The 26030-nt window shown below is 44.0% G+C and overlaps 1 protein-coding gene across 3 annotated transcripts in view; it reads left to right on the forward strand.

Moving 5' to 3' along the window:
* LOC126251768 (TATA element modulatory factor) overlaps positions 1 to 26030 on the forward strand; it is a 181768-nt gene that overhangs the window by 54478 nt on the left and 101260 nt on the right. For 2 of the 3 annotated variants that reach the window (XM_049952388.1, XM_049952389.1), the window contains exons 6-8: positions 15928 to 16029; positions 17722 to 17879; positions 18417 to 18496. In XM_049952388.1, coding sequence (XP_049808345.1) covers positions 15928 to 16029; positions 17722 to 17879; positions 18417 to 18496 — 340 coding nt within the window. The remainder of the gene's footprint in view (positions 1 to 15927; positions 16030 to 17721; positions 17880 to 18416; positions 18497 to 26030) is intronic. The other variant, XM_049952390.1, reaches the window with a different exon arrangement.

Consider the following 26030-nt stretch of genomic DNA (forward strand, 5'->3'; position numbering starts at 1 on the left):
GATCTCGATACGTTATTCCATCTGGCATTTGTTCGAGAAAAGTCATGAATATTGTACTGTTTTCTTGTACAGAGAACCTTCAATATGTAGCATTATAAATACAGAGTATTCAACGAATAGGAAGCTAGTTTACATTCAGCAGAAATAATAAGATGGAAGAATGAATAAGTAAAAAGTCCAAGTTGTAGCAAGTGCAAGTGTGAAGATTAGTCAAGAATGAGAGTGATCAGTTGATTGTGAAGTATTAATAATAGTAGTTCATAGTAATTTGTCAGTAAAAATATTGTTACAAGACTCATAACAATATTTTTACTAATAACATAACAGTAGTTTCCATTCCTAACTCCTAATAAGAGTTAGATACAGGAAACTATTGATACGTAAGTTAGCTCAAGATATCTTTAGCTCCCCATCCTTGAGGTTTTTCTATATCCGGCACTGAACAGCAGTCACTTAAAAATTATGATTGACAGTACCTAAGCCATTCTGTGACACTTCAAGAAAAATAATGTAACGTTCTGTTTAATACAGCCCAGTCTTCAGGTTCTTCTGTCCAGTCTTTTTCCAATACATTGTAGCCTTCACTATGATGATATGGTGTAATATTTTCCTTGTCTTGTGGACAAAAGAGCTTCTCTGAGTTTTCATACACAGCATCAACTTTGTAGTAATGTATAATTCACTTTTTCAAAAACTTGACTGATTTCAAATAATTTCTTATTAAAATAGTCAACCACACGATAAGTTATGGACCTGACCAGCCTGGCATAACATTTCTTTCAATTTTGCACTTACTGAATTTCTATTTGCTTTCTAGAGCCACTAAAAATTTATTCTTGTTCCCATTCAAGTAGCACTTTGTAAAACCTCACATTACTGACCAGAATAGGCATGACATAGGTCACCTATTTTACACTGTATTGCCTCAACCAGATTGGAAATTGGACAACAGTTATACATCTGAATTTGGCATATTTCTTTTGCCTCTAAGAAATTGTTTCCATGCCTTTTGCTGTGGCCTTTTATCTGTCTGTAGGCATTTGGGCTTAATCACATTCTCAACATAATTGTCAGAATGCTCCTGTAGTAACACTGTTCACATTTACGTCGCACTTCACTTAGCGTAGACCGGGACTGTGTCCTAGGCATGCCCGATGTTAACTGAACGGGCACGGCCCGTGCTGCTGGAGTTGTTGTTGTTGATCTTGTTGTTACGCCGGCAGAGGTCGCGTCTGAATTCTCGCGTGCCCTCTGGTGGACGGGACTCTACTTGCGGCAACTACCGCCCGTGACGCGCCGTGCCAATGTGCGCCTCCCGCGATCTTTCTGGTGGCTACTACACTCCTCCTCCTTCGGGGGGTGAAGCCACTGTGATCCACTGCGTCGGAAGGTGGAGCGTCAGGCAGGAGCGATGACCTCCACATCCATTGTATGGCCGGAGTCGAGGGGATCTGCCAACCCTCGAGCCGGAACCTTCGAATACGGCTGGAAGTGACCCACACGAAGAGGCCCCCGTCGTCCCACAACCGGAGCTCGGGACAGAACGGGTGACAAGCTGTTGAACTCCGGATCCTGTTCCACCTCAGGAGGGGCAAGACCCAGTGGCGGGGACGAAGGGGAAGGGACGACCACAGGTGAACTAGCCCCCCGAGAAACCGAGCCTGCTAGGGGGGGCCGGCTCTCGCTGGGGCATCTCTAATGATGGCGATGCCGGTGCTGGAGCTACTGGATGCTGCCAAGGCTGAGAACCATCGCAGTGCGGCAGAGTCACAGCGGGGAGAGGAGGTAACGTCCCCTGTGAAACCAATACAGGTGCCGGCAATGGGGAACCCGGTGTCCGAGAGGTGGGAGGGTGGGCGCCCGAACGTGGACGTAGCTGATTTTGGTGACGACGTACCACCCGATCCCCCGCCTGCAAGGTATAGAGCCGGCGGCCATTTCGGCGCAGGACCACTGCCGGTATCCAACGTGGATTGCGACCAAACCCACGGGCCCAGACGGACATACCCAGTGGAAAGCCAGGTACTCCGTGTTGTGAAGACTGGCGAGGCCTAGGCCGGAGGAGGTGCAGCAGAGTCCGAGGTTGACGCCCATGAAGGAGCTCTGCGGGGCTGCGGTCGCCCATTGGTGTGGTCCGGTATGCCGTCAAGAAAAACGTCAAGGCTTCCTCTGCAGGAAATTCGTGCACATACTTTTTCATCTGCGTCTTAAATGTGCGCACCATGCGCTCGGCTTCCCCATTCGATTGTGGATGGAAGGGGGGAGAGCAAACGTGCCGAATACTGAAGCGCCTACAAAAATCCTGGAAGGTCTGCGAAATAAACTGCGGTCCATTGTCTGAGACCAGGGTGATTGGCAGACCTTCCACAGAAAAGATTTTTGCTAGTGCCTGGATTGCAACTTCTGAAGTGGTTGAGGAGCAGCGAACCACATATGGGAAGCGGGAATAAGCATCAATGACAATGAGCCAAAAGCCATCGATGTGAACACGTTCCCATGCTTGGGTTGCCGGCGGCCATGAAGAGAACGCTGCCCTGGGAGATGCTTGTTGGCTCGCACACTGGGAACAGGCGGCCACCAAGTGCTCAATTTCTCTGTCAATACCGGGCCAGTACACATGTCTGCGAGCCAAGGTTTTAGTACGAGAAACACCCCAGTGCCCCGCATGTAATAACGTGAGGACCTCCCTTCGTAAACCTGCAGGAACAACCACTCGAGGAGCTGTATCATCGGTAGCCAGAAGGAGAACTCCTTCCAAGACCGAGAGGCGGTCTCGTAGAAGAAAATAATTACGAAGAGGGTCCGAGGCCCGGCCCGGAGGGCGGGAGGACCACCCCTGCTGAATGAGGCGAACTACTTGCCGGAGAACTGGGTCAGCCGCCGTTTCTCTGGCGACTCTAGAACTAGTGATCGGAAAGCCATCAACTGCTTGGCGGGATGCCACATCCAAATGAAAACACATAATCTCCTCTCGATCGAACGTAGGATCCGGGCCCACCGGAAGACGGGAAAGAGCGTCGGCGTTGGCATGCTGTCCTGTAGGGCGAAAATGAATGTCATAATGGTACTTAGAGAGGAACAAGGCCCAGCGCTGTAGTCTGTGGGCCGCCCTATCCGGAATCTGAGAGGCGGGGCCAAATAACGATATTAACGGCTTATGGTCAGTGATTAACTGAAACTTCGTGCCGTACAAGAAAGGGTGAAACTTGGTAACAGCGTAGACAATGGCCAAAGCCTCTTTTTCCACCTGGGAGTAATGGGCCTGCGCGGGACTAAGCGTTTTAGATGCAAACGCCAGTGGTTGTTCGGAACCGTCTGCGTTGCGATGGGCCAGGACCGCCCCCACCCCATACTGCGAAGCATCTGTACCCAGGATCAACTGCTTACTGGGATCAAAAGTAGCCAAACAAGGGGCTGAAGTGAGGAGGCCCTTCATCGCGGTGAACGCTCGCTCGCATGCAGGCGACCAATCAAAAGGAACACCCTTGTGCAGAAGGCAGTACAGGGGGTGGGCTATAGTGGAAGCCCTGGGAATGAACCGGTGGTAATAGGCTATCTTGCCTAAAAAAGCTTGTAACTCTTTCAGCGAAGTGGGCCGAGGAAGGTTGACGATACCTTGGACCAAACTTCCTAGTGGCTGGATGCCATGCCGAGATATGGTGTAGCCCACATACTCAATGGACGGTTGGAAGAAGGTTGATTTATGCAGGTTGCAACGCAAGCCCACAGACCTGAATTTGAGAAAGAGGGTGCGAAGGTTGTGCAAGTGTTCCTTCGTGCTGCGGCCTGTGACAATTATGTCATCCAGGTAATTAATACAATGAGGGATTGTCGACGTGACATGCTCAAGATAACGCTGGAATATCGCCGGGGCACTGGATATTCCAAAAGCCAACCGCTGGTATTGGTAAAGGCCAAACGGGGTGTTGACGACCGCCAGCCGTTTGGAGTCCTCATCAAGTGGTATCTGATGATAAGCCTCCGACAGATCGATTTTCGAAAAATATTGGCCTCCCGCCACGGCGGAGAACAATTCATCAGCACGAGGCAAAGGATAGGTGTCCACCACCAATTGGGAATTAAGGGTGGCCTTGAAATCGCCACAAAGACGTAAGTTTCCCGAGGGCTTCTTGACAATAACGAGGGGCGAAGCCCACTCACTGGAAGAAACGGGGAGAACGACCCCTAGGGCTGTCAGCCGGTCTAGCTCTTCCTTCACCTGAGGGCGGAGAGCCAAGGGGATCTGTCTCGCGCGTAGAAAACGCAGGCGAGCCGACGCCTTCAATGTTAAGTGAGCTTCAAAATCGGAAACACGCCCCAGGCCCTCCTCAAAAAGATCTGGAAAGTCTGAGATCAAAGATTCCAATGAGTGATAGGGAACATCTTCTGAGACCAACTGTATGGTGTCAGCAATAGAAAAACCGAAAGCCTGAAAGGCATCCAGGCCAAAAAGGTTAGCGGAGCTCGCATCACTGACAACAATAAAAGTAATAGGCCGAGTGACTGACTTGTAAGTCACGTCGGTAGTGAATTGACCCAGTAGGGGAATGAACTGTTTACCATAACCGCGTAGACGCCGGTAAACTGGCGCCAACGGGGGCGATCCAAGGTCCGAATACGTTTGGGCATTCAACAACGAAACTGATGTGTCGGCAGCGGGGCCAACACCTTGTAGATCGAAGTGGCTGAAAGTGCACGCTAAACTAACGCAGACGGGCGTGAAGTACTGGAACATGAGACTTATTAATGAATAAGAAGAAAAGTACGTAGCTGGAATAATATACTTAACTTTATTCTCTTGTTGGAATACATCTCTTGAATAGTAGTAAGCTATTAGCACTGATACAATTGGCGCCTTGCTAGGTAGTAGCTATGGAATAATCTGAAGGCTATTCTATCAGTCTCTCGGCAAATGAGAGGAAGACTTGGTAGGTCTGGTCGCAAGCTATGTCGTCCGTACAACTGGGGCGAGGTCATGTCCGTGTCTTGTGACCTGCCATGTGGTGGCGCTAGGATTGCGATTACACAGTGGCGACACGCGGGTCCGACATGTACTACAGGACCGCGGCCGATTTAAGTTACCACCTAGCAAGTGTGGTGTCTAGCGGTGACACCACATTCCTCCACCGCAAATCGGCGAACGGTTGTGAGATAAGGCTTCCGCCCGCCGTGGGGAGGACCCCATGTTGACGTATGCGATGAGGTGGGGAGCCTAACAACAGGCGAGGCTGTGCCACCCGCACCCGGCCATTCGGTCCGAGGGGAGCTAGGAAACGCCTGCAAACCTAGTCCAGGGTGCACGTCAACATGAGGTGTATGCGCACGTAATGAGACAGAAGGGTCGACCTCCATGTGGTCGGAGCACCCGACGGGCGAAGACGACATCTGGTCCGGAGCGGGCAAGAGGTCCATGGCGGAGGACGGCTGGGCACGGGAAGCGAGCGGCGGCGCGTGACCCAGTGAGGCGCCAGGCGGCTGCAGCGAAGCGTCCGCTGCGGGCGGCGCCGGCGGCGGCTGCGGTGGCGGCGGCGCGACGCCATGTGGCAAAATGGAAGGCAGCGTCGGCAACACCTGGGGATGAGGCGAGCCAGTAGATGGGTCCCCAAGGCGCTGACCTGACGGCTCCGTCGCTGAAAGCAGACGGGGAGCGGCAGAACCCAGGCGACGACAGAGGCGCAGCTGATTGAGATGCCGACGCACCTCACCAGAGGCCCCCAAAACCAAATACATCGCGCGGCCGAGGCAGCGAAGAATGCGCCCTGCGAGCCAACGCCGTGAACCGCGATAATTGCGATAATAGACAACGTCGCCAAGAGCAAAAGCAGGAGCCTGCCGCTGCACAGGAACCGGATGCGGCGGATGTAGCAAAGACATCAGGGTGCGATGAGATCGACCATGGAGCAATTCAGCCGGCGAGCGACCATCGCGGGGCTGAGAGCGATACGAAGACAAAAAGAGCAACAAAGCGTCCTCCCGAGAATGCGACTCTTTCAATTTCAACATCTGGGACTTGAAAGTCCGGACCAATCGTTCAGCGGCACCGTTTGACTGAGGCGAAAACGGCGCGGACGTCAGATGTTGAATACCATTGGCCTTGCAGAATGACTGAAATTCTGCGGACATGAATTGTGGGCCATTGTCGGAAACAAGAGTCTGCGGAAGACCTTCAATGCAAAAGATAGCAGACAAGGCTTGGATTGTGGCAGAAGACGTCGTGGAAGACATCCGGACAACAAAAGGAAAATTACTGAAAGCATCGACCACAACCAACCATCGAGCATTACAGAACGGACCAGCAAAATCTATGTGCAAGCGTTGCCAAGGGGAAGTGGCTTTCGGCCATGCAAAGAATTTCCGCGGCGGTGCGGATTGTTGTTCTGCACACGCCACGCAAGAGGAGCACATATTCGTAATCGCAGCATCGATTCCGAACCAAGTACAGTGCTGACGAGCAAGTTGTTTCGTACGCACTATACCCCAATGTCCTTGGTGAAGAAGCTTTAAGACAGAGGACTGTAACGAACGTGGGACTACGACTCGGGATTGATCATTATCGGAACGCAACAACAAAACACCACGTCGTACAAAAAGTCTCTCCTTGTGAGCAAAAAAACGGCGAACCAAAGGATCTTCGATCCGTGACTTTGACAAGGGCCATTGCGTAGCAACAAAACGCAAAACAGTAGCAAGGATAGGGTCAGCAGCTGTGGCTGTAGTTACACGACGAAAATCAATCGGAAACGATGCGACCACGTCATCGGCTTCCGAATCAATGAACATGCAAGCAAGTTCGGAAGAATCGAATGCTTTATCCTCAGCAACAGGCAAACGGGACAACGCATCAGCGTTTCCGTGCTTAGCAGTGGACCGATACAAAATATCGTAGCGGTACTGCGAGAGAAAAAGTGACCAGCGAATGAATTTCTGCGCTGTACGTGGAGGTACAGGCTTGTGCGGATGAAAAAGCGATGTCAACGGTTTGTGGTCTGTGATGATGGTAAAGTGACGACCATACAAGAAGTCATGGAACTTGGTAACACCAAACACGAGAGCTAAAGCTTCTTTCTCTATCTGTGAATAATTTCTTTGCGCAGATGAGAGCAATTTGGACGCAAAGGCAATAGGGCGATCATGCGAGCCATCTTTGTGCGCAAGCACAGCACCGATCCCGAAATCCGATGCATCTACCATCAACAAAAGGGGTTTTCGGGGATCGAATGGCGTAAGGCAAGTATTTGAAAGTAACGCCGATTTCAACTGGCGAAAGGCGCGTTCGCATTCCGTCGTCCAGACGAACGGAACACCTTTACGGCGTAAGCGATGAAGCGGAGCTGAAATGGAAGAAGCATTGCGCAAAAATTTATGATAATAATTTATTTTACCCAACACACTCTGTAGCTGTTTCAAATCTTGCGGAGCAGGTAAGTCCTGTATGGCACGGAGGTGCTCTGGACTCGGATGTATACCTTGGGCATTTATGACATGCCCCAGGTAGGGTAAGTCCCGAGCAAAAAAAACACATTTGTCCTTCCTCAAGCGAAGACCATTCTGACGCAAGACCTGAAATAATGTTCGGAGATTTTGCAAATGTTCTGCTTCTGTCTGTCCTGAGATCACAATATCGTCCAGATAGTTCGCAGCAGTAGGGACCGACGCACAAACAGTTTGTAAATATTGCTGAAACAATGCAGGGGCGGATGCACACCCGAATGGCAGTCTTTTGAAGCGATACAAGCCAAGATGCGTGTTTACCACCAAGACGCGCTGGGAGTCTTCGTCCACAGGTATCTGCAAGTACGCATCTGCTAGGTCCAATTTTGAAAAATATTTTCCCGGGCACAGTTTGTCAAAAAGATCCTCCGGGCGGGGCAAAGGAAAAGTAGCAGTCACAAGTTGTGGATTCACAGTGGCCTTGAAGTCCACACAAAGTCTCAATTTTCCGGAAGGTTTTGGCAAAATTACTAAGGGTGAGGCCCAGAGAGAAGCCTGCACACGTTCAATTACACCTTGAGATTCTAACTCGGCCAATGTTCTTGCGACCTCATCACGCAATGCGTGGGGAACATTGCGCGCTCTGAAAAATTTCGGTTGCGCGTTGTCTGTCAATTCCAAATGTGCAGCATAGTTCTTAGCGCAACCAAGGCCCGGTGCAAAAATGTCTGCAAATTCTTCACAAAGACTAGAAACACTGGCGGAAGGCACAGTCTGATTCACTGATAGGACCTGATTTACTATAGACAAATTAAACAATTGAAACAAATCTAAACCAAACAAGTTCACTGCACTAGAAGAACGAAGAACGTAAAATGATACAAGTTTTGTTTGTCCCTTGTATGTTGCAAGAAGGCTGCACTGTCCTAACACAGGGATCTGCTGTCCTGAGTAACTAGTTAACTTAACATTTGCGGCACGCAATGGCGGTTTGCCCAGTTGTTTGTACGTGTCGTGATTGAGCAACGAAACTGCAGCTCCGGTATCGAGCTGGAATGGTATCACTTTGCCTGCAAAGTCTAGGTCCACAAAAAGTTTATTGTCCTGCTGACGACAAGAGCGACTGTCACGTGCAATTTGAACTGATACAGGTACAGAAGCACTTGCGACTTTACGGGATGTCCTGCGACGTCGACACACACTTTGGGTGGGACGAACACAGTCACTGTTAGCTAAAGTGTCACTGGACGGGTGGGAATGAACTACATTAATGTCCATGGGCGAAGGTCCACGAGCCTGATTGTCCTGGGTGCGATTCCGGCGCGAAGCAAAAGGCCTGGAATTATTGCGATTGTCTGATCGAAGCTTCTTCTGGCAAACACTTTGAACATGTCCCTTCTTTTGACAGTAAAAGCAAATAGCTTGGCGTGACGGGCAATTTTCACGCGAATGTCTAGTTGCACACCGCGGGCATGATTTCACTGCAGTTGCTTGCTGACGCGGCGCACGTGTTTGCGAGCGAGGCTGCGACGGGCGCGAGGGCCGCTTAGCGTCCCGTGCAGCGGGCCCGGCGGGCTGATTAGTGTGACACACTGCTGGCGAAGTTTCAAATGAGTCCTGAGCAAAGTCAAGTGTGTCTTGCCTATCCAATATGTCTATCACTTGTTGAAGGGAGGGATTTACGAGTTTCAAAATCTGTTCCCGTATGCGAACATCAGAAACGTTCTGTGCTATTGCATCACGCACCATTGTATCGGAATATGGGAGGCCACATTCACAGGCAAACGCGCAGTCTCTAGTAAGGCCTTGCAAAGTTGCAACCCACTCCCTATTAGTCTGACCGGCCGTACGTTTTGTACGAAAGAACGTATACCGTTTTGCAACTACATTTACTGTTTCTTTGAAATAGGCATCTAAAGCCGACAAAATTTCCTCGTAAGTCAGAGTTGCTACGTCGCGTCGGGGAAACAATTTCACTATCACACGGTAGGTAGACACACCGACACAAGAAAGCAAAAACGGCTGCCGCTCTTTACCTTGTATTCTGTACGCGGCGAGATGAAACTGGAACTGGCTGGCCCACTCAGTCCAGGTTTCGCACTCGGCCTCAAAGGGCCTAAATGGCGGTGCGACAGCGTTGTGTGGCTGCGGTAGCGATGAAGCGGCGGCTGCCGCATCGGTTTGCAGCGCACGTTGACCCTGGACGAGCTGTCCAAGGGCTTCCAATAACGCCTGCGTCTGCTGATTCTGCAAGCGAAAAAATTCGGACAGTACATCTGGAGATTGTGGCGAAGCCATGACACAAGCAAATCAGAGCACAAAAAGGGAAAAAGAACAAATCAGTCCAAAGCAGAAAAAACACTATCCCATCCTCGTCGCCATGTGATGTGTCGGCAGCGGGGCCAACACCTTGTAGATCGAAGTGGCTGAAAGTGCACGCTAAACTAACGCAGACGGGCGTGAAGTACTGGAACATGAGACTTATTAATGAATAAGAAGAAAAGTACGTAGCTGGAATAATATACTTAACTTTATTCTCTTGTTGGAATACATCTCTTGAATAGTAGTAAGCTATTAGCACTGATACAATTGGCGCCTTGCTAGGTAGTAGCTATGGAATAATCTGAAGGCTATTCTATCAGTCTCTCGGCAAATGAGAGGAAGACTTGGTAGGTCTGGTCGCAAGCTATGTCGTCCGTACAACTGGGGCGAGGTCATGTCCGTGTCTTGTGACCTGCCATGTGGTGGCGCTAGGATTGCGATTACACAGTGGCGACACGCGGGTCCGACATGTACTACAGGACCGCGGCCGATTTAAGTTACCACCTAGCAAGTGTGGTGTCTAGCGGTGACACCACAGAAACTGCCGCGCCCGTATCTACTTGCAGTTGTAACCGACACGACCGAACCGACACCTCGATAAAGAGTTTGTGGGCCGATGCGTCGGGAGCCTGGCCCGATGAAACTTCCTGAATGTCAACGTCCATGTCCGCTGTACTTGCTTCCTTCGATGCTTTGGAGGCTGAGCGGCAAACTTTAGCAATGTGACCTTTTTTAGTACATTTGCGACAAACGGCCCAACGCTGGGGGCACTCTGACCGATCGTGATGTATATAGCACGACGCACAGGACGGCAACAGGGGCCGGCGGCCGGAATTCTGTTTACGCGCCGTGCGGGAGCGGCCGTAACGGCCGGATTGTACCGCTCGCACGTCGTCCACCCCGGACACAGTGGACGCGGCCGCGCCACTCTGAACCTCCGCGACGTCGCACCACGCTTCCAGCTGTTGACCTGCCGCGTGCGAGACTTCGTACGATTGAGCGATGGATAGTACTTCCTCGAGGGAAGGGTCTTCTAACTGCAGGGCCCGTTGCGGGACCTCCCTATCAGGGGCCGAACGAACTATGGCGTCGCGTACCATAACGTGGGCATATGACTCTCGCGACTGCTCCGTGACAAAATGACACTTGCGACTAAGACCGTGCAGGGTTGCGGCCCACGCCCGGTAAGACTGATGGGGCTGTTTCTTGCATTGATAGAACTCGACCCTAGACGCCACAACATGCGTGCGGCGGCGATAATATGAAGACAGCAACGAACACAATGCGTCAAAAGTCAAGGACGAGGGTTCCTGCAACGGCGCTAGCTGCCGCAAAACTTGATACAGCGAGGGAGATATCCAAGACAAGAAGAGAGCACGACATACCTCCGCATCGGCGACATGAAACGCCTGGAAATGCTGCCGAAGGCGATGTTCATATGCGTCCCAATCCTCCGCCGTCTCGTCATACGGGGGAAAGGGAGGAGGGAACTGCGCCGGAGCAGACGGCGTGGAGAGCAACGCCGGAAGCACTTGTTTCATGGTGGCCATGAGTTCCGTCTGCTGCGCAACCAAAACTCGCACCAAATCCTCCATGCCGTGGAGAAACTGCGAAACCGGAACAACGACACAACACGCGAAAGAACGACCCTACTCGTCGCCAATTGTGTAGTAACACTGTTCACGTTTACGTCGCACTTCACTTAGCGTAGACCGGGACTGTGTCCTAGGCATGCCCGATGTTAACTGAACGGGCACGGCCCGTGCTGCTGGAGTTGTTGTTGTTGATCTTGTTGTTACGCCGGCAGAGGTCGCGTCTGAATTCTCGCGTGCCCTCTGGTGGACGGGACTCTACTTGCGGCAACTACCGCCCGTGACGCGCCGTGCCAATGTGCGCCTCCCGCGATCTTTCTGGTGGCTACTACAGCTCCTTAACCATCACATTGGCATTCACATTTCTCAGTGGATAAATTCTTATAAATTTAAATATCAGTTCCATCATTACCATGGTTTGATTCCATTTAGAACATGGAAGAAGTCTAAACAGACTAATGTAAATTATCTAATTGTTTCAGTATCGCACGGTGCATCAAGCACACTTATTGGATAGCCTATACATTAAATTTTTTGGCCATTAACCCAAGGCTTAAAAAATGTCAAATCCTTTATGACATATTAGCAAATATATAAAAATTTCTTCAAACCCAAATGTGTGCGACACAAATTTTTTTACGGTCTTCATACTGGTTTGATGCAGCTCGCTACACTAGTCTATCTTGTGCAGGCCTCTTCAAGCCTTCTATACTCCACAAGAATCAGAAGCAAATCTTATCTGGCATGTATATTTTACTTTGGGACACTATGGAACAAAGAAATGTATACAGAAACTAAAGACTTTCTGTTATTTCACAAATGTGTGTAGGAAAATTCACAAAATTTTCAAAACATGTACTATTTGTCAAAAGGAAAATTCTGAGAATCCGATTATTCTCAGTAAACTTAAAGAAATTGTAGCAACAGACATAGGTGGACAGTATCCTAGACGTAGAGGCGGTGTCAAGTATGTACTCACTCTGTATGACCTTTTCTTAAAATATTTGAAACTGTATACCATAAAATGCACAATAGCCAACACAATCATTAAACGGGTAAGAAGAGATTATATACCTAGCATCCGCAAACCTGTCGCCATCCTCTCGGACAGTTATAAGTGGAGGTAGATTTTGGAAAATAATGACATCAAAATTGTCCTTATCTCAGGATTCAGCCCTCAGTCTAATCAATGTGAAAGGGTCTTCAGGAAACTAAACTATTTTATGTGATCTTACATGTCACGAAATCATTCCAAGTGGGTGAACTATTTGTCTCTTTTCGAGGGAGTTTACAATATTTGCCAGTATATGACTCTACACCTAAAGATGATGTTAGATGTAAAGGAAAGTAAAGACTTTTGTGATCCCCCTCCGAAGATCCTTGGACATCTGGAATCCTATGACAACAAGATACGAGATGTATTGATTATTCTAGCAAATAATGCCAGAATCAGAAAACATGAATTGGACGAAACTATAAAACAGACTCAGAAATTTACAATAGGTGTGCAGCTACTTTTGAATATCCACACAAAATCTTGTCCATTGAAGCGACTTAACACTAACTGGGCACTCCTTTGTGAAAGTCCATACATAACTGCTTGCATTCCACAAGCTGGTTTGTATTTTTTACAGAATCCTAGAACAAATAAAATAGTTGGATTATACCATCATAGAGATTCACATCAGTTTCATATAAAAGCATAAACAAAGTCATTAAAGAGACATGCAGGTAAGTGAATCACAAACCACAAATGTAAAGCACACCACCGTGTCTACAGCTTACAAATATACAAAATTGTCTAAGATATTTTATTTTAGGTCAGCAGCTAAGAAGAAAGAAGGGATGCTGAAGAAGAAAACTTTATTATGATTTAAATGATGTCCTTATGTTAAACGATTTATTTAATTTATTATGCTGCATAATGAAGGTTATGCCACTCACTCAGGAATTTACAGTGTAACAGTTATGGCCGAAGACTGAGTACAAACAGAAATCATACCTAGAAATGAACTACGTTTCAAAACACAGGCTGAAACCACATACTTTCAGAATATAATGTAAAATGTCAAAGGAAGCAGACAAGTGATGTAGAAGTACAAAATCATTACACAAAATTTGAAAACAGATTAGGGTCCACAAATACATCAAGTATTGTATCCTGTATCCCAATTTAGAGTAATTTTAATTCTTACTTAAACTGTAGTATTTGATTCATAGATATGCGCATGAGCTCCCTTGTTGTTGTGTGGCTTGTGCTGTGCCTAATCTTCCCTTTCAGGCTTCACTAGTAATTAAAAAAAAAAAAAAAGAAGAAGAAATTATATGGTGACATAAAAGAAACATAGAATTGCTGCATAAACAAATGTATAGTAGAGTGTTTAGAATGATAAAAAACAATGAACAAAATTGTATAAATAATGATGGGAATGTTTTAAGATACCATAAACTGTGATAAATTCGAACATTGAAGTTCAATGTAGTGTACAGTGAAACATGTGCAGGGCTACGGCAAGTTGCAAAAGCAAATATAAACGAGTGAATACTATGGGTGTGAAAAGTAGTGTGGGAATTGGAGGGTGAAATGTTCTCAGCAACGCGATGGCAACCCACCTGCCTAGTACAGCGTCCAAAAAGAACAGTAGTCGCAGAAATTGTATCACTCTGTGAAAAAAGGAGCAATGAAGAAGAAAAAAAAAACAATGTATGTAAAGCATGGAATGAATATGGATTATGAGAAAAGACACTCTTAACAATGATGTCGAATAAACAGTTAATTTCAGAAACACTAACCTTAGAACGATTTTAAGTGTGTCTGGACACTTAGCAAACACTGCACATGATGATCAATCTGCAAAGATATTAAAAATCATTAAATTAATGTCATTATATATATTGCAAGTATAAGCAACATTTATTTTGTGTGTGTTTATTGTACTATATGTTATATATTTACCTTGCTATTTCTGTGTTACAATGTGTAATTTCCTCTTCTATTGATGATCTTGATGCATCAAGCCAAACGTTTAACCACTTGTGACAAAGTATGAAAGGGTTGCATACTGTACTGAGGAAAGACTGGCATACAGCAAGCTACTGTGCATATCAGAGACTGTTGAAGTATGAACGTTGCGTGATGTTGGCTGTGACGTATTCTGCTCACAATGAGACTAAAGTAATGCACTAGTAAGCACAGTGATAGAATTTAAATTTGATTATTGTGTAAAAATGTAAAAAAAACTGATATATGTGTGTTTTTGGAGAATATTGTAAACAAACCTTAGAAGTCATCATCATCATCATTGTCATCTGTTTGTATGTAATGTAATGTAATGTAATGTAATGTAATGTAATGTAATGAATGAATGAATGTATGTATGTATATAACAGAGGGAAACATTCCACGTGAAAAAAATATATCTAAAAAGAAAGATGATGAGACTTACCAAACAAAAGCGCTGGCAGGTCGATAGACACACAAACAAACACAAATATACACACAAAATTCAAGCTTTCGCAACAAACTGTTGCCTCATCAGGAAAGAGGGAAGGAGAGGGAAAGACGAAAGGATGTGGGTTTTAAGGGAGAGGGTAAGGAGTCATTCCAATCCCGGGAGCGGAAAGACTTACCTTAGGGGGAAAAAAGGACAGGTATACACTCGCACACACACACATATCCATCCACACATACAGACACAATATGTCTGCTTGTGTCTGTATGTGTGGATGGATATGTGTGTGTGTGCGAGTGTATACCTGTCCTTTTTTCCCCCTAAGGTAAGTCTTTCCGCTCCCGGGATTGGAATGACTCCTTACCCTCTCCCTTAAAACCCACATCCTTTCGTCTTTCCCTCTCCTTCCCTCTTTCCTGATGAGGCAACAGTTTGTTGCGAAAGCTTGAATTTTGTGTGTATATTTGTGTTTGTTTGTGTGTCTATCGACCTGCCAGCGCTTTTGTTTGGTAAGTCTCATCATCTTTCTTTTTAAATGTATGTATGTATGTATGTATGTATGTATGTAACTGGTAAACTATGAGGCACCAGATGGAATGTATCTGGTACACTACCAGGCACCAGATGGAATGTATCTAGTACACTACCACTGGCCCATAATTTATGGGAATTGGATGACTTGTTTGTAGACATCTGGTGCCACACACCTCTGGAAACATACCAAGGACTTGTACAATCCACGCCCTGCAGCACTGCTGCTGAATTGTTACCAAGTCTGCAGAACAATGGACTAATTAAGCAGGTGGTCATTATGTTTTGGCTCATCAGTATGTAGATTTAGTCATGAATAGAACAGGTCATGTGGGATGTGAGTTTGTAAAATAAGGACTGGCAATTTAGTAAGCTCATGTATCAATCTGTGCCTCGATAAATATTTGCTTCATGAACATTTTAATAGTTTGATTTTATTTTCCTGAACTGATCTGACTACAGTGTTTGAGTTTAAGACCTCTTAACCCTCATTTCGAAGTTGAGGACATCACTCTGTTACACTGTATTACTTTGGATCTTGGCTCATAGTTAATGACCTTTGCATCTTTATAAAATATAATTCATATCATCATTTTCAGCAGATCTGATCTTGTGAAAGTAGAGTCAGAGCAGACAAGTGGCCATACATCTGGAGATGAACTTGAAACCACAACTTCATCTGATATAGAAATTATTTCTAGGTGAGTAAACTTTATCAAAAGTATTTACATAATATATCAGTATTAGAGAAGAAAAGTTGCTACTCACCATACAGCAGAGATGCTGAGTCACGATAGGCACAACAGAAAGCTTTTGGCCATTAAGGCTTTTGTCAGCAATACACACACACACACACACACACACACACACACACACACAATAGTTTCAGTTGTCAGAGACTGCAGACGTGTGTGCAAGTTGCGTTTGCATGAGTGTGTGTGTACTTGTGTCTGTCGCTGACAAAGGCCTTAATGGCCGAAAGCTACAATTGTGTGAATCTTTTGTTGTGCCTATCGCAACTGAGCATCTCTGCTATATGGTGAGTAGCAACTTTCCTTCTCTAATATTGTTACATTCCATCCTGGATTTTCCATTGTATTCAGAGAATATATCTTATTTATAAACAAAGTAAAGACCTATAGTGAGTGAGCTTGCTTAAGACGTCTGTAGTGAATCCAAAAGGCAGATTTGACATCTGTGGAATGTCTTTTAGCTGAAAACCATCCACATGATGTACATTGTGACACTTTACACACTGTTAAGAAAAACAAAGATGACACTACTGGAAATACTTGGTCGATACACAGGCAACACAGTTAGTTTTTGGAAGCCTAAACACAATACTCCCTCATTAAATAAGTTTCATTTATGAAAATGTTAGGTTGCAATAGTAAAAATCAATGGTATTATCCGTTTTTAAAATATAACAATTTCCTTTATAATATGAAAATGTATACTTATCTTTTCAAACAATCTTTATTTGTATCACTAGTAGCTCAGTAAGTTGCCTGTTATTAAATCTGTAATTGCGACATTCAGTTGGCACTTGATGATGGCCTAATGAGTCAGAAACTTGTTTGTGATGACATTAATTACAATTGTAGAATGTCAGAAAAGTGTTTCCTTTTTGCTATTATTGTCAAGTTCTCTCAAGCACTGATGGAAAGTTCGGTTAATGTTACTTATTTTATTTTTTCCCACTATCGTCATAATTTAGGTAACCAATAACTGAAATAAGTTTACGATAAGTAGTGCTAACTTTTTGGTGAATATTAAGATGTCATAAATCAATTAATTCATTAGAATTTGCTTACAATAAGAATGTTCTCAAGAAGCCTCTTCAGAATAGGGAATTTATATTCAATGTCATTTTATAATCTGATAAATAAGGTATGATTATGTACAGAAGCACATTATCTGAGGTACATGGTATTATAGAGGTTTATAAACTTTTTCTAATGTGAATCTATTGTAAATCATCTCCCACTTTATTCTCATTGTGACCTCCTACTACCACATGTTTTAAAATTAGTTACGCAGTCTGTTCTGAGCCAATGTGTCATGGCGTGATCTAGATTAACTGCAGATTTTGCTATTATAGAGTTGTCACTGTGTAGCTGGTAAGTGGTTACATTTGGACGACAGTGTTAATATTTGGCATCCAGCTCATGAAAATAGGGAAAAAAAATTACTTATTTGTGCCTCCCTCATCCTGTACCAAATGTAACTCTTAATAAAGTATTTTTCAAATAGTAAATCCCATAAACAGTGTGATAAAATATTACTTATGTCATGTGTGGTAATAACTTTTGTTCTTTTTTGTGATGTGTTGAAATATCATCCATAAGTGAGTAATCAAGTTTATGCTGACAGTACTCTTATTTGTTACATAGTCCAAATGGAGACAGCAGCAGCACACACTCCCGTCATAGTCCAGCAAAATTGTTACAGCGAGCCACAAGAGGAAAACTAGCCCTAGCAGTTGCTGAACATGAATGTTCGAGTTCACATGGGTCAGAGAGCAAGTTTTCAGTAATTCCAAAAACAAAAGGTGAGCAGTATTATTAGTCATCTGTAGTACATACTCCAGGTCTACCTTAAGGTGTTATATGTATATATGTGTGTGTGTGTGTGTGTGTGTGTGTGTGTGTGTGTGTGTCAGACAGACAGAGATTTCTATATGTATGGTATTATTTTAGTAAAGTCATTAGCTCCAGGTCTACCTTAAGGTGTTATATGTATATGTGTGTGTGTGTGTGTGTGTGTGTGTGTGTGTGTGTGTGTGTGTGTGTGTGTGTGTCAGACAGACAGAGATTTCTATATGTATGGTATTATTTTAGTAAAGTCATTAGTTTTTGTTGGATGAGCATTGTTTTCAGCTGTTTCAATTAATGTATATTATTCCAGATAATAAGTGTGATAAATTCCACAAATCTTACCAAGATGACTACAAAAGCTTTTGAACGCTTGCTAAAAAGCCTTTGTTTGTAGTGTTAGTGGTCTGACTTAGCTTTTGTTTCCTTTCCTTAAGACCATCATATATATTGCTCTTGTGTGCAAAAAAGATAACACTTTTAATGATAAACAGGCCACCAGCGGGAACTTTCTGAGACTTCTAGTGGAGGTTCCGATGACAGTCACTGCCAGGAGGTGGAGAAACTGCTAAAGGTGTGTTATATGTACATTAATATGTAGTACATTATAAGGGTTATATTAATATGTTTCAGTTTGTGCTGATTTCCTGTTTACATTGAGTTTGTACCAAAAATTTTCATAATACTTCGAAGAAACTTCCAAACTTGTTCAATACTAGATGGCATTAACGTAAATAAAAAGGCGGGAAGTGAGAAGTACACTTACATTAAAGCTAATTTAGCTCAAAGATACCATGCATTTGTCTCACAAAATAATATCATAAGTGGATATAATCTCTACTTACATAAATTGAAGTCTTCTATATGTTACTGTCGATGCATACAGAGTAACCTCAGGAACTACTGTAATGATTTTCATGTTTTTGCTGATGAGTAGACTGATTGTTTGAGTAAGGTTTATGTATATAATTTATAAACATTTCGTGCATATTGGCTGAACTGAGAAGAATTCAAAGTGAGCCACTGCTATGTAAACAGGACCATTCGCATTTAGTGGTGAATGACATAATTCACAGCGGGTTATTCCTGCACTATTGAGAGTGCTTATTTTATCTTCACCACTCTCTGCAGTGATGATGGTTCTCCACTCATGCTGAGACACCATCATCACAGTTGTATGATCTATTTACAATTCTGGGGTTTGCACATTTTGTGCTGGCTGCACATCTTCATGGATCAGGTCAGTGTTGACCAATATAGATGTGAAGTGGCATTTAATTGAAAAACTTGCACTATGCCACTGAGATATACAAAACTATTGTTACCAGAATCTACACATACATGCATATTTTCTTCTTCTGTACATTTCATAAAGCCTCCCACTATGTTTTTCATCTGTATTTGAAGGCTAACCTTCTGAATGACTGTACACGTTTTGATACAGTTTTTACTAATAAATACACTGAGTCAGGTTGGGCCAGGTGGCATGAGAGCTTGTAGCTTCCATCATTGCCATGAGATGCCTCTCTGAACACCAATTAAATGTGGAACACCTAAAATTCATGTCTCCTGACAACTTTCCTGGCCCAACTGCTTAAATCATTTAAAATATAGGAAAGTGATGTTATTCAGTTGCCTGAAGTTGTTCTCTGGACTTTAACCATAACACTATACAGTGATCTGTCTCCCATAGGATGAAGCATAAAAAATCAGGAAAGGCATGTGTTATATGCTGCATCAGGCCACCAAAGAATGATATATTTTCTGCTGAAGGGGCAGCTATTCATTCTATCAGAAAAAATAAAGATTTAGTAGTTTTACCCACAGACAAGAGGAATGCCATGGTCCTCCTTTCTTAGCTGGTCTATGCCAGTAATAGAAATGATAAAACAGAAGACATTTTGAGTCCTGAAAAAGATCTCATTGTTTACAGATAATATTAGGAAATTGCAGCCCGGTGCTGCCAATCTGCTGAGAGAGTATGGTTCGCCCATAATTCACAAGGAAGAGATGCTATTATATCCAATTGTTAGTCATTTAGGCGCCCTTACCTATTTGGCAGAGTATATAGATGGGATTATGAGTAGTATCTAGAGTTAGTGATTGGACACAGTTCCCGTACTCACTGCCTCTAATTGCAATGAATACTCACAATCCCTGAAATATCAGTGGACGCTTCAGGATAAAGGAACAACTAAACTGGCCTGGGAAGGTGCAGACTACATATCACAAGTCATTTGTTATTCGTAAAAGTTCAACAATATTTTATTGCACAGATAAATATTATAATTCAGCTGCCTGACCAAAATACATTCCCACTGAATTCTCTTATTCCATCTTACCACCATAAATATAGAGCATTGTTCAACTACATTAAAAATGGAAACTCTTTAATTCAGATTTACAGGTAAACAACACAATTGGTTCAATATAAATAATAAAAAAGATAAATTTCACTTAACCCTAGCCAAAGTGAATCACGTAATTTTGAAAACATATTTAATCAATCAGGGAAGGCTCTTTGGCATAGTCAATATACTCATTATCATCATCATCATCATTTAAGACTGATTATGCCTTTCAGCGTTCAGTCTGGAGCATAGCCCCTTATAAAATTCCTCCATGATCCCCTGTTCAGTGCTAACATTGGTGCCTCTTCTGATGTTAAACCTATTACGTCAAAATCATTCTTAACCGAATCCAGGTACCTTCTCCTTGGTCTGCCACGACTCCTCCTACCCTCTACTGCTGAACCCATGAGTCTCTTGGGTAACCTTGCTTCTCCCATGCATGTAACATGACCCCACCATCTAAGCCTGTTCGCCCTGACTGCTACATCTATAGAGTTCATTCCCAGTTTTTCTTTGATTTCCTGCCATTGTTCCCATCTACTAGTACCTGCAATCATCCTAGCTACTTTCATATCCGTAACCTCAACCTTGTTGATAAGGTAACCTGAATCCACCCAGCTTTCGCTCCCATACAACAAAGTTGTTCGAAAGATTGAACGGTGCACAGATAACTTAGTGTTGGTACTGACTTCCTTCTTGCAAAAGAAAGTAGATCGTAGCTGAGTGCTCACTGAATTAGCTTTGCTACACCTCGCTTCCAGTTCTTTCACTATGTTGCCATCTTGTGAGAATATGCATCCTAAGTACTTGAAACCGTCCACCTGTTCTAACTTTGTTCCTCCTATTTGGCACTCAATCCATTTATATTTCTTTCCCACTGCCATTACTTTCGTTTTGGAGATGCTAATCTTCATACCATAGTCCTTACATTTTTGATCTAGCTCTGAAATATTACTTTGCAAACTTTCAATCGAATCTGCCATCACAACTAAGTTTATCCGCATATGCAAGACTGCTTATTTTGTGTTCACATATCTTAATCTCACCCAGCCAGTCTATTGTTTTCAACATATGATCCATTAATAATATGAACAACAGTGGAGATAGGTTGCAGCCTTGTCTTACCCCTGAAACTACTCTGAACCATGAACTCAATTTACCGTCAACTCTAACTGCTGCCTGACTATCCATATAAAGACCTTTAATTGCTTGCAAAAGTTTGCCTCCTATTCCATAATCTCGTAGAACAGACAATAACTTCCTCCTAGGAACCCAGTCATATGCCTTTTCTAGATCTATAAAGCATAGATACAATGCCCTGTTCCACTCATAACACTTCTCCATTATTTGCTGTGAGCTAAATATCTGGTCCTGACAACCTGTAAGAGGCCTAAACCCACACTGATTTTCATCCAATTGGTCCTCAACTAATACCTGCACTTTCCTTTCAACAATACCTGAGAAGATTTTACCCACAACGCTGATTAAAGAGATACCTCTGTAGTTGTTACAATCTTTTCTGTTACCATGTTTAAAGATTGGTGTGATTACTGCTTTTGTCCAGTCTGATGAGACCTGTCCCGACTCCCAGGCCATTTCAGTTATCCTGTGTAGCCATTTAAGACCTGACATTCCACTGTATTTGATGAGTTCTGACTTAATTTCATCCACACCAGCTGCTTTATTGCACTGTAATCTATTGACCATTTTCTCCACTTCCTCAAATGTGATCCTATTTCCATCATCATTCCCATTCCATTGTACCTCGAAATCTGAAACATTACTGATCGTATTTTCACCTGCATTGAGCAAATCTTCAAAATATTCCCTCCATCTGCCCAAGGAATCCACAGGATTCACCAGCAGTCTTCCTGACCTGTCCAAAATACTTGTCATTTCCTTCTTACCTCCCTTTCGAAGACTGCTAATTTCACTCCAGAATGGTTTTCCAGCAGCTTGACCCATAGTCTCCAACCTGTTTCCAAAGTCTTCCCAAGATTTCTTCTTGGATGCTGCAATTATCTGTTTGGCTTTGTTTCTTTCCTCCACTTAACTTTCTCTGTCTACCTGAGTTCTAGTATGTAGCCATTTCTGATACACCTTCTTTTTCCTTTTACAGGCTGCCTTGACTGTGTCATTCCACCAAGCTGTTTGCTTCATCCTACTTTTACACACTACTGTTCCAAGAGATTCTGTAGCCACTTCTAGTACTGTGTCCCTGTACCTTGTCCATTCCTTTTCCAATGACTGTAATTGACTACATTCAACTAACTGGTACCTTTCTGAGATCACTGTTATGTACTTGTGCCTGATTTCCTTATCCTTAAGTTTCTCCACTCTTATCCACCTACATGTGGACCTGACCTCCTGCACTTTCGGCCTCACAATCCCAATTTCACTGCAGATAAAAATAATGATCAGTGTCATCAAAGGATCCCCTGAATACACGTGTCCCTCACAGCCTTCCTGAATTCCTGATCTGTTATTATATAGTCAATGACAGATCTGGTTCCCCTGCCTTCCCAAGTATACCGGTGAGTGTTCTTATGTTTAAAAAAGGAGTTTGTGATTACTAAGCCCATACTGGCACAGAAATCCAAGAGTTGTTTCCCGTTCCTGTTGGCCTCCATATCCTCTCCAAATTTACCCATATCCTTTTCATACCCTTCTGTTCGATTTCCAATCCTGTCATTAAAATCATCCATGAGCAGAACACTGTCCTTGTCCTTTACTCTAACAACTACATCACTGAGTGCCTCATAAAAACTATCCATCTTCTCTTGATCTGTCCCTTCACAATGTGAATATACTGACACAATCCTAATTTTCTTGCTAGACACTGTCAAATCTATCCACATCAGTCGTTCATTTACATACCTTATTGCAACTACGCTGGGTTCCATTTCTTTCCTGATGTAAAGCCCTAAACCCCATTGTGCTATTCCTGCTTTGACTCCTGACAGGTAGACCTTGTCTTCTCCCACTTCCTCTTCTTTCTCACCCCTTACCCGAGTGTCACTAACAGCTAAAACGTCCAGCCCCATCTTATTTGCAGCCTCTGCCAGCTCTACCTTCTTCCCAGAGTGGCCCCCATTGATATTAATAGCTCCCCATCTCATTACCATTTGTTTGCCAAGTCGTATCTTAGGAGTCCCTTGTTTGTCAGAGGTGGGACTCCGTCACCTCCAATGGTCCGAGGCATTTTGCTCTGATTGTTGCCAGCATCATATTTAAAGTACCAGGGAAGCAGGTTGCTAGCCTTACTTGCCCTGAGTCCCATTGAGTTTTACCCCTAACGGTTGAGGGACTAACCAGTGGATTTGGTAGTCTTTGCCGTATGAGCAAAAATGTGACCACGACTCAGAATATGTCCGAGATGCCCAGCCTTATTCCAAAGTAACTGGTATCCTGACTGTCGGGACCACTTACTTGGCCACTCATACGTTGCCCGTGGTTCATGAACTAGGACATGACTACAGGAACCCACACCATGAACCACTGGCGTGGAAAAATAATAAAATACCATTTCACAACTGAGTATTACTCCAGCGATAAGACTGTTACGTTGAAAAAGCCAAACTTCAGACAGGGAAACCACAGAAGGGACAGGTGGAGCAGGACAAGTCCGAATAAGATGGAAAATAATGGGCACTACTGATTTAATTAACGTCTGATTTCTACAAGATAGAAACTCAACTTATAAAGGTTGCCGTAGCAAACCCGGAGGCCATAATGTCTCAGAGGTATGGTGAGACAGGAAGCGGTGCGCAGCCCATGCACATGTACACAGCTGATGCGGACATGCTATGCCCAGTGAAGTGGCAAGTACCTAATAAGACCCTGGAGCAGTGCCTCCGAATGCTATGAACAGCTTGGAAGGCAGAGAGAAAACAAACAAAAACATCATGCATAATAACCCTGGAAAATATGAAAATGCCCAGAAAGCTCAGCATGAGTGTAGCCCCAACCAAACCTTACGTGTATCAACCAGAATTTTACAAAAGAATTATTAATGATTAACCAGATAATCTTACAATAAAATACAATAATTTAATGTGAATGACACACAACTCTCAGTCAGATCAACTGTTGAAAGTAGCTTAGAAGGTAACAGGCAAGTCCTAGGCACTACACTCAAACAACTAAAATCTTAATCATATTTGAAACAATAAATATTAATTTTCCTGAAAGGGTAAATCTCACCAGAGTAATGGAACCCAATTGCGCAAAGAGCCAAGATTCACTGAGCCGCTAGCATTTGCTTACCCCAGCTGTAGGAAATTTTACAGCCACTGCATCAGTCAGTGAAGCAATAACTTCCAATACAAATCAGACTCAATTTTGACCCCAGTGGTCACTAACACATATGGGGGCCTAGAACATAAGACATTTAGTTTCAGATGCAACTAACAAATAAGCAGGCATTGAACTAATTGTAATTAAAGGGAATTTTAGCCGGCCGAAGTGGCCGTGCGGTTAAAGGCGCTGCAGTCTGGAACCGCAAGACCGCTACGGTCGCAGGTTCGAATCCTGCCTCGGGCATGGATGTTTGTGATGTCCTTAGGTTAGTTAGGTTTAACTAGTTCTAAGTTCTAGGGGACTAATGACCTCAGCAGTTGAGTCCCATAGTGCTCAGAGCCATTTGAACCATTTTAGCCATTAAAGGGAATTTTAAAACACACAAATGTGGCACTCAAATGATCTCAAACAGAGGCATGAAAAGATAAATTCATTTCTTGAAACAGTGTGATGGCAATCCAGTTTAGTGGGAGCACCTTCAACATGGGAGCACATGCAGCAATCAGTAATGAGTACCTTGCTCACAAGGGCAGCACAAACAGCATTAGAAAATGAACAGCACTCCAACACTCATATAAGCAACTATGCTTCCTTAATGCAGGGAAATCAGGTGCATCGATATTAGGCCCAAGTATTGCTGTCCAACACAACTTTGGTGACAACCAGCCACTTAGACAACCTGCGCCCGTAACCTCCATGCACAACCCGCCATACGTCACATGTGCCACTGTCTCTCTTTTGCCCTGACTATGACTGACTGACCACCAATGTAATCAACAAGCTGCCAAAGGAACTGCAACCAAAGGCTCAGAAGACTGAGAGAAAACAAGCAAAAATATAAGTCATGCATAATAATAATAGAAAACATGAAAATGCTCAGGCCAATCAAACCTTATATGTAACAACCAGCAATTTACGCTTCAGTAGGCAAGAATGTAAAAACATGGAATGAGCCTACACAGCTCAATCTTCCTCACTAAATACAAAGACATCCCTCCCCCCTTCTTCTCCGCTGCAAGCGCCTAACAGGAAAAGTCAGTTAGTGCTCTTGCAGGGTGTATATGCTCCGGGAAATCTGGAAAAACCCAGGAATTTTTTCATCTGGGAAAAAACCGGGAATGTTTTAGAATTCAGGAAATTTTTCATTGTTTTAGTCTTCAATTAAATTTTTCTGATTTTGGCTAGAAATAATAGATGAAACAGGCTTTAGGATGGAGACTGTGGAATACTTCATAACAGTGAACTGCGGCTGACGAGTGTTATGTCCACAACTGTTTACATTAAGTTTGTTTGAGGAGTTGCTCGCGGGCTCACACGCATGTGCAGTTAAGCAGTACTTTCTCCCACTTCTGGCTACTTGAAGTGTGGCTGTTAGCTGTATCAGCAGTAGCAACAAGCAGCCAGATGCTACCTGGCAAAGTTCAGCTTGTATCCTAAGCAACTGTTTATAGATGGTGT

Source organism: Schistocerca nitens, chromosome 4 (assembly GCF_023898315.1).
Source record: "Schistocerca nitens isolate TAMUIC-IGC-003100 chromosome 4, iqSchNite1.1, whole genome shotgun sequence".
In the NCBI taxonomy this organism is placed as follows: Eukaryota; Metazoa; Arthropoda; class Insecta; order Orthoptera; family Acrididae; genus Schistocerca; species Schistocerca nitens.